Here is a 9,858-nt window from a genome sequence, read left to right as displayed (position 1 = left end):
GAGAGAGAGAGAGAGAGAGAGAGAGAGAGGAAGGAGAATTCATCCTGGCAGCCATGATGGTCGCGGTAAGCGCATAGCGAGTCTGCCATAACGAACAGCTGCCTTCTTCGTGTACCGAAAGTATTTATTTTCTCGCGAGATGAAGCACTTAAAAATTACTGAGATGTTGTTTCGCAAAACTGTAAGTGGGATTAATTGGTTCTGAGCGAATGGCAGGCGCTCAAGAATATCGACAGAAATTAGTAGTGACATGAACTTTTCTCTCGCCCCCAGCGAGATGGCGCAGGCAAGAGAAAGCGGATGTTGTTATAAATCGCAGACGGTGTCGCGAGAGCTTTCGCAAAGAGATGTAGGAGTAGTTCAAAGTTACGAGTGGCGAACCGCTTATTCCCGACAGACAAAAGGTTTCCACCTTCGCACCACCGTCAAATCCCCGCGAAGCCCCGGATATCCGGCGGTATACTTCACGGAATTTACTTTTAACGAAGTGGTGTCACGCCACCGCCGTCGTGTTTTCGGCGCATAAATATCGATGTCGCACCTGTTTGTTCACCGCAATAATTGCTCGCCCTTTTTGTAACGGCAATTATGATTTTTCTAACGTAATACAACACGACCAAATTAGATAATGATGAAATAAAGGCTATTTGAATAGTGATAATGCGGTAATGTTAATAATGAATATTCAATAACGTCGCAATTATGACATATGCGATATAATATATGATGCGCGATATTAAATTCTGAAAAGCAAAAAGTAAAGAAATAATTACTTTTGAAATTGACAAATTAAATGTAAAAATTTTATGATATATACTTCTATTAAATATTAAATGTGTATTAAATATATGTTGATCAAGAGATAAAGCAAGATTTATTAATTCTTAATTTTTCAATATATTTTGTCTGGATATTCTGACGCATGTATATAATTTATTTCGTACATTTCATACAATTATAAAGTTTTTTAGTAATGTTTAAAAATTTTTAGTAATGTTTAAAAATCATTTTATGAAGATTTTATGAAGTAAAAACATCAAATTATATTGCATGTAAGATTAATATTTACAGTATTCAAGCGAGATGTATTTTCAGCTATTAGTTTATCTCTTATTATTATCTTATTCTAATTTTGTTACTGATAGGCTTTTCAACAGCAATTTTGCTGAACCTACGGCTAACCATTTGCAAGCTACTATTTTCTATTGTATTATATTAATTATATCATACTTTATGTCTATTACTCCATCAACATGTCTTTTTCATATAGCTTTGCAATAAATTAAATTAAATTGAATTAAATTAAATTAAATTAATTTGAAAATCCGAAAATTCTTGTAATAAAAAATTCTGCTAAAAACATAAAAGAGATAAGCACAGGTTAAAACTAATTCACGGTGCAATAAAAGAAGAGAGGAGAGAAATATGAGGAACATTGAGGTAACGTTTCATGAGACAAACGAAAGGCGCATCGAATTATGGATAGGCAAAAGGAACGAGACATAGAGAGAGAGATAGAGGGAGGGAGAATGAGGAAGCGAGTCTGCGGCGTGAAATCCTCGCGAAGCCCTTGGATATCCGTCGGCTCCTTCACGGAATTTATTTTTAATGAAGTGGCGCTTTCGCACGCGCGCTGGTCCTCGCAAGATTTTCGGGAAACCTACCACGATCCTCCGTGGCCACGGCAACGCTCCTCCTCGAATTATTCTCTGTCTCTATTCTTTCGACGTGAGAAGAAGAGCGAAATAAGGGTAGCAGAAAGAAAGTTAAGAAACAGGATAGGCAAAAAATACAACGGTGAATGTAAGAATAGCTCCGTGCCTTTCTCTTTTTTTTGGAAAGTCCCTCTCGAGGAATACAAGACAACGCGCGTGCACGACCAGGATAGTTTTGCGAGTTTCGAGAGGTCGTAGGTGTATGATACGTCGGGAAACGGAATCGGAGGGATGGTGGATAATATAATGATGGCGTCGGTTGGGCGAGGAGGGGCGGGGCTACGAGGGGATCAATATTATCCTCCTCCACCTCCGTTTCCTCGTCCATGCTCTCTCTCTCTCTCTCTCTCTCTCTCTTTGTCTCTCCCTGTCTCTCTACACCCACGACTAACCTTCTCTCAAACTCCCCCTCGAAGTTCCCCTCTAGTGCGACCACCATCACCATCTCCACCCTACGAGAGAGAATGTCAGGTTCTCTCCCTACCGTCTCTCACAGCCTCCTCCTTTAGCTCGTCCTTCGGTTTCTCTCTCCTTCCTCCTTCATCTTGTAAAGGACGCGAACTCGCACGAATTCACGCGAACGTTTCGCACGAAATGAACGAGATCGTTAACCTAGACGCACAAAAACGTAAAAAAAAAACGTAAGCTATATCGGCAGATTAAATTTTTGGTGTTTACATGTCGCAACAGTGCTTTAAAGTTTCTTACATTTTATAACAAAAAAAAAACTCAATTTTGTGCCAATATGAAGTGAAAGAATATCAGGCTTTTATATCTACTTAATTTGTACTTAAATGTAACCAAGTCATCGATAAGACTTAACAATACAAATTTATTCGCATATAGATTTTGCGAATAATGCAAATGCGATAACTTGCTTTCAACTCTAATAATCGCTATTCGTCATAATTTTTATTCTAAAACATATGATGTTTACATAAAACCTATTTTCAAATTACTGATTTATTTACCAAAAATGTTTTGCAAAATTTAAAAGAGACAGATAGTAACGATTTTAAATTTTATATTTATTTTATATTTATTTTATATAAATATACATTATTTCGCAAACTTGTAGTCGAAAATGGACAATAGATATTTTAAGTTAATTTTATCAACAAAATAGCAATTTCAAATTTTGATTTGATTTAATTATAAATTCATTGTGGGCATATTTATAAACAGTGTAGTAAATTGATGCAATAAAACGATGTCCCAGTTCGGTAGAATATCGTCTGAAAACTGTTCCACTTAGATAGGCCTTACTCAAGAGCCGGGCTTCGGTAAGACTCGGTTGTAAGACTCTCTTGACCGAGGAACTAACGGCGCGACGTGGCGCGCAACTTCTGAGCGCAATGGAACAAATCGCGGTTACCCGGAGAGCCCGGAGCCCGATGTTAAGTCACGGGATTACCGCCGACGGGCCGGTGCGGTATTCGAGGATGTCTATGTAGCACGGGTGTCTACGTAGACTCGGTAGACATATGTGCGGCGCGGAAGACGACCATAGGAAAGAGCGACGCCGACGATGAAATGCGACAGAACAGAGGGGGCCGTACGGGGGTGTGATTGATGAGGCATCCCCGGTCACGGTCTCATTACATTTATATAAGCTTTCGTAGATTGAGCCGAACGCGTGCGTGAGCGAGAAGAAGAAAGAGACCGAATGGAGGCTTACACGGTGGCGAGGGGTCGTGATTTGATGAGATTTTATTGCTCGAATGATGTGACGCGACCATTGTTCTCCGAGTCAGTCGCCAGACGAAAAACAATGGATTCGATTTATCGCATCAACTGGGTTACTGCCTACAATATCGATGTTTTCGACGTTACCGTATGAGAATCGATTTGATGGAGCTTTAAATTTATTAACTTATTAAAAATTACACAACTACAGTAAACATGCAATTTTGTGTGAACACAGATTTTATGTATCGTAGCTTGATACGTCAGTATTTTGTGAATATTCGTCAAATTGGATTGGAAATAGCTATTAATGAGATTAACATAATATACTAATTAATTATATCATAAATTATTATCGGAATGCGCGATGTGCCCGTTGGTATATTTATGTTTCAAGCGCGATTTCTCTCACGATTCACAGATCATTTGATCAATATATAGTTGAATCCAGTTGGTCAAGCGATAGCTTTCACTCGAGTTCCGAGTATATGTATGTACGTTCGTCGATGGATTTACGAATCAAAAGCGTTAAGATTCTCCTGGGTCATTGCAGATAGCTTCAGTCAAGATTCCGCGACGCTGTTAAACTTTATGGGCGCGGCATCTTGTGTGTACACGCTGCGCCTTTGCGCGAGAGAGTTTATTGATTCTCGAGTCGCGGCATCTTTCGCCCGCCGTACCATTCTGTCCTATCGAATTTACTCCCTCCTGGCTTACCGTCGTCGCCCATAGTGCCGCGGCTACCAGGCCGCTTCGTAAAATCCAATGATGTTTCTCATGCGGCTTACCGATGCGAAAAAAATTCGCACCTACGTATATCTCCCAGGGTGGATCAAAGGTAAGTCGTTTTTTATTAACAAAAACCAATAACATCGTATTAATTTCGTATAAATACTGTTATAATGGTCACAGAAATATAACGATAAATATTATTTTTTAAAGAAAATTGATGCAAAGCTATGCGTGTGAATTAGTGAGCTTTTATATTAATCGATTCGTAGGCCTCGAACATTTTTGTCAATTACATTGTGAAAAATTGTTTATGATAAATATTTTTCACAATTTTACGCAGGTTTATTTTACATAATCTTATATTCCTCGGATTTAATTTGACCTTCATTAAATGAAAAAAATTATTCAATTATGTTAACTTTAAGCAAAGATACATTAATTTAAAGTACATTGAACCCGCGAACACCAGTTAGGGTTAAAATTCCAATTTTCTTTTACACATCTATCCACCATTATTGTCTCGATTATTCCGTTAGGTTATACAATGAAGGTTACTAGCAAATTCGGGCTGTTACAGTGAAGTTCCAAGAATAATCGTTGAGAGGAAAGGACATTATTCTTCATTAGCTAGTCTTCCGCCCCCACTTTCAATGACCCGTCGCGCCTCTTAGCGTTTCCACGGCGTGATCGTAAGGCCATCCATCTTACAGAGTATTCCGTCGACCTGCTTCACCCTCAGTACCTTTCCCCCTTTTCTTCCTATCTTGCTCCTTCTCTCTACCAGCTACTCAACTCTCTCTTCATCGAATACTTACACCACGACCCTTCGCGTATGTCGCGTTTTCCTTCCCCTTGCCTTACAGTTACGCGAGAGCGACGGGTATCTAAGCGCAACCACCCGTATAATTGTTGGGGGCGAGTAGGGACGACGATGCGACGGGACGAGCGTCGTTAAGAAAGAGAGGTACTGAAGAGAGTCGGAGGACGCTGGTAGGTTCGAGGTTGAAGGGCGAGCGAAGGGATAAGGAGGGTGGAAACGGCTGACGACGTTCACCGTAGTATCGAGCGTGAGAGAAGGGCCGCCTTGAATTAACGCCGTCATATTTCAGGATGGAGAAGCTCGCCGGGGTTTTCTTGCTATTTGTCTCAAGACTCGCTTACCGTCTACCACGGAACGGAACCACCGCTCGTTGTTCTCTTCGTGACTAATAACCCGTGGCATGCGAACATTCACGAAATCTGGCAAGAAAACGGAACGCATTGCTGTGCCTTCCCTCCGTTTTCTTCTCCGTTTATTCTCAATGTATGAGCTGTACATGTTAAAAACAAAATCTGGGAACGGAGGGTAGCATCTGTACATCATGAAAAAAATTATCTCTTTAAAATATTGGTTATGCTAAAAATAGAAAGGAAATATCGAAAAATATAATCGATATCTCTCTATTAAAGAAGCCCTGCACTAATTATATGAAAAATTAGGTCCCGATGAAATAAATTAGTTTTCATATATTGTATAATGTAACTTACAAGAAACAAAAGATGTTATAGACATAAGGTTCAATAATGAATAATTTTTGAACTATGGTACATTAAAGATATAAATCAATTGTGTTCACTGAGGTGTTCACATCTTTAATGCACCATAATTCAAAAATCATCCATTATTAAGCCTTGTGTCTACATCTTTTCTTCATCACACTATAAGCTACATTATATATGAAAATTAACTGGATCATTTTACCGGAACACAAATTTCCTTATAATTGCGAGATCCTTTCTCAAATAACATTCTACACATTATAATTAACAGACACATTTTTCTTGCAACGTTTTGTTTTTCTGTTTGCAGGTCTGGTTCAAGAACAGGCGGGCGAAATGGCGAAAGAAGGAGCGTAACGCGATGAACGCCGCTGCGCAGGCCGCAGCGGATTTCAAGTCGGGCTTCAGTACAGCCAGTCTGAACGGCTTCATCACTCAACCGTTCCCAGATCCCGACACTCTCTACAGCTCGTATAGCACGTACAACAACTGGGCGGCTAAAGTACCATCGCCGTTGAGCGGCAAGAGCTTTCCCTGGATGAACACTCTGGGCTCAGTTGTGCCTGCGGCATCGCATCATCATCATCACGCTCAGGTCAGCCCAGTGAATCCCTTTAACGCCGCAGCGACGTCGGTCGCAGGCAGCCACGTGGGTGGCATGTCAGTTTCGGTCGGTCAAGCGGCCACATCCATGTTACCGGGTATGGGTTCTGGTCTCGGTGTCGCGAGCTCGCCGGTCGCCGCGTCCGGCGCGGCGTGTCCGTACGCGGCGCCGGCGGCACCGCATCATCCATATGGACCACCGGTTTATACGCCTCACCATCGATCGCCCGAATCCTGTACAGTGATGACATCGAGTAGCATCGCGTCGCTACGAATGAAGGCGAAACAGCATAGCAGTGGTTATGGCGGCGGTGGTGGCGGCTCATTCGCAGGCGGTACTACAGGCGGTACCACAGCCGGAAGTATAAGTCCCGTAAGTTCGAGAGCGTCTTCCGTCGGCGGTGGCGGTGGTGGTGGCGGCGGTTTGAGCGCTTGTCAGTACGCGTTAACAACAACGGCCGGAGCAAACCCTCATTCCCCAGGCGGTCCCGAGGCGCACGCTAACGCCACTGCCAGGGCCCAGGTCTGAGGCGAAGCGGGGGCTACATCTAGCCCCCATCATCACAGCGTAACGAATCCAAATTCTGGAAGTTCCCTCAGCGGCGGCAGTAATCAAGTGGTGCCTCCGTCCGCCACTGCTGCGACCGCTGCAGGTCAGCCGAGCGACAATCAGCTCAGGTCGCAAGAGTGACCCAGGCCTAGGTCCGCCGCCTCGCCGACGCTATCGTCGACGCCCTCGTCGACGACCTCGCATCCGCATTATCTTATGTATGATGAGGACGGGGCTGCGGCGGACCAAAAGATGGAAGTGGACGAGCGAGGTGTTATCGAGGCGAGTAGCATGGTGAATCCCGAACAAGTGGTAGCAGCTACTGCCGGTGGTATTGGCGTGGGAGTCGGTGTAGGGGGACCAGGTACGGCCACTGGGACTGGTACCGGATTGACTGGTTACTGGCAACACGCGACTACCGCCACCGGCTACTGGCCATCGTTGTTCGATTGTTGGACGACGCCACCGATCGCATCCGGTTCACAGACGCTGTCTTTGCCGCGGGATGACGATTGAGGCCAGTAGAATTTTATCGACTATTCATGCGTTGGCGCTGTCCAGCTTCTCCCAATTTGTCGCGAAATCTCGTTTTGTTTCATTAAACATTGAATGTTTGATTTAAACGAAAATGATTCAGAGATATCACATTTATATTTCCGCCGAAAAACGCAAAAACGATTTCATTGTAGTTAATTAAAAATATATAGTAATGACTTCTTCACATGCCTTTATAAGTATATTCATAAGTATCGAATGCGAAGTCATTTATTGAATTACTTTAATACTTATTAATTAATACTTATTAATTAATACTTGATTGAAATTGAACGATGCGATGCAAATTTCGTCATAGAATTATTATAGAAATATTTTATTTGCGAATCTTAAATTTCTCTGACAGCTAATAATCTTCAATTTCGAGATCTTCGTAAAAATTGAGGGTAAAGCAAAAGGGTAAAGAATCAGTCTATCACGATAGAAGAATTGACAGAACATACAATTGCAAATATTTGACTACGTTGTAAATACAAGTATTATGCGAGTAATCGGCTACGTTGGATGCAATTGGCAAACTACAAGTTCGACTAGTCGATGAACTCACATATTCCTCAAGACAGATAAAAGTTAATGGAGTACAAATGTTAAACTTTCGCCGCGATAAAAAGTATATTTAATCCCCCTTCCTTATTTTCATTTTAATATTTTTAATTAAACACGATATATTTATTATTCGAATACGATATTATACACGATAAATATACATTGCGATAAAGCAACAAAATTACGCTGTAGTATAATTATGAAAAAAAAAACGAGAAAAAGCTTTCTCTAAAAGAATCATATAGCGTAAACTAATGCTGATTGTATGCTGCATGCTTTAATAATTTTTTTCATATGTAAAATGTGAGGGACGGGGATTAATTTTTAAGAACAACGGCGCTAACAAAGATCTCTCGCGGATCACGTACTCACTATTTTGTAGATATATGTATAGTAGAACGCCGGCTCTTTATGCCGAGCGTAACTGTATACCAAAAAATTGTTACATTGTAATGACGATAATAACGATTATTCAGCAGAATACTAAAATATTATAGGTTGTAAGTAAGCGGATTGTGCGTTGTACAGTGTATGGAGCAAGGAGCATCCTATCGATTAGGCGTACGTTATAAATCTGAATTATAGTATTGTCGAATAATTACTTAAAACAATATTCACAGTATCCTCGCGCGGCGCGTGCAATTGGATTTTTCAAGTCCGTCGATTCCTCTTCCTCTTCGTACTCTCATCGTTCCAACGACAGTGTTTAACTTATACGTATATATCCTTGATTGTGTAAGATTGTGTAGAGAGGCGTTAACGTAATCAACGAAAATGTCCTATTTTTATAAGTAGCTTATTATTTGATAGATCACGCGTTGTGAGGCAACAAAACCAAAGTTAAACCCAAAAAATATCACGTATGTATAGTAATTATGCCGCGCGTTGAAGCCACAGAGATAATTGTATAAATTATTACATATAACGGGGGAGTGTGGTGGTGCGTCGGGAGATTTTGACGGGATGAAACGACGACGAAACACGGCGCGAATCGATCGGCTTCGGAAAAGTCGACATGCGAGCGGCCGATCGCTATAAAGCTCGAGGTATAGTCACGTAAGATAGGCGTAAGAAACGACTGCTATTTTGTATGAATCCCAATGTCGTACAAATGTTCGTCGTAATTACATATCCCAGTCCCTGCGGTGAGTGATTCGTAACGTCACGCAGAATGTTCTTCATTCCCGTTTGTCACCTCACTCGCTACGTGTAAACGTTCCTACTGGGCGATATTGAGCGCCGTAAAAGGCCCCGTTTGTAATCTAGTCACAATAAAAACCAATTCTATTCTAAAGCAACGACTCGGAACTATATCCCCTACCCGTGCGAGAGTTCGCCGATAAGATTACAATTTTTATTTCGTACTAATTTGTTTTATGATCTAGCGGTTTTAAGATTGGCCTCTTTTATATTTAAACTTTACAAAAGCCACTATAGTGAAACAATATCATATTTTGAGACAAAAAATACAAGAGTAATATGAATTATAATAAATCAAGAAAAACTGTAAAATTTTAAAAATAGACTCTCGTCTTCCAAAGATTAATGAATCTCTAAAAGAGGGTACAACTTTTTTTGTGACTGTTCGAAGATCGCTTTATTTCTACATCTTTTTCTTATGTTATTTTTCTTCATAGGAACTAAAAATTATTATAATAATGACATTGTATTCAAGGAAAAATTGGTACATTGAAGGAAAAAAAATTCTTATTCACGCTGTTACGAAATCGCTGTCTCAGTTATGCTTTAAACATTTAAAAACTAAGTATTCAGAGTTGGCTCAACAAATGATTGAAGCATAATTGAGATAACGATTTCGTAACAATGTGAATAAGATTTTATTAATTTTATTTCACACACACACACACACACACACACACACACACACACACACACACACACACACACACACACACAACTAATATACTACTA

The 9,858-nt window shown here is 40.7% G+C and overlaps 1 protein-coding gene across 1 annotated transcript in view; it reads left to right on the top strand.

The window, feature by feature from the left end:
* LOC105621531 (pituitary homeobox x) overlaps positions 1-6,804 on the top strand; it is a 43,826-nt gene extending 37,022 nt beyond the window's left edge. The window contains exon 4 of the mRNA XM_012203003.1: positions 5,983-6,804. Within this exon, the coding sequence (XP_012058393.1) occupies positions 5,983-6,804 (822 nt within the window). The remainder of the gene's footprint in view (positions 1-5,982) is intronic.
* The last annotated feature ends 3,054 nt before the right edge of the window (positions 6,805-9,858 follow it).

Source organism: Atta cephalotes (genome assembly GCF_000143395.1).
Source record: "Atta cephalotes unplaced genomic scaffold scaffold00034, whole genome shotgun sequence".
NCBI classification, from domain to species: domain Eukaryota; kingdom Metazoa; phylum Arthropoda; class Insecta; order Hymenoptera; family Formicidae; genus Atta; species Atta cephalotes.
The sequence above is the reverse complement of the archived record's forward strand: the minus strand, read 5'-3'. Positions and strand labels throughout refer to the sequence as shown.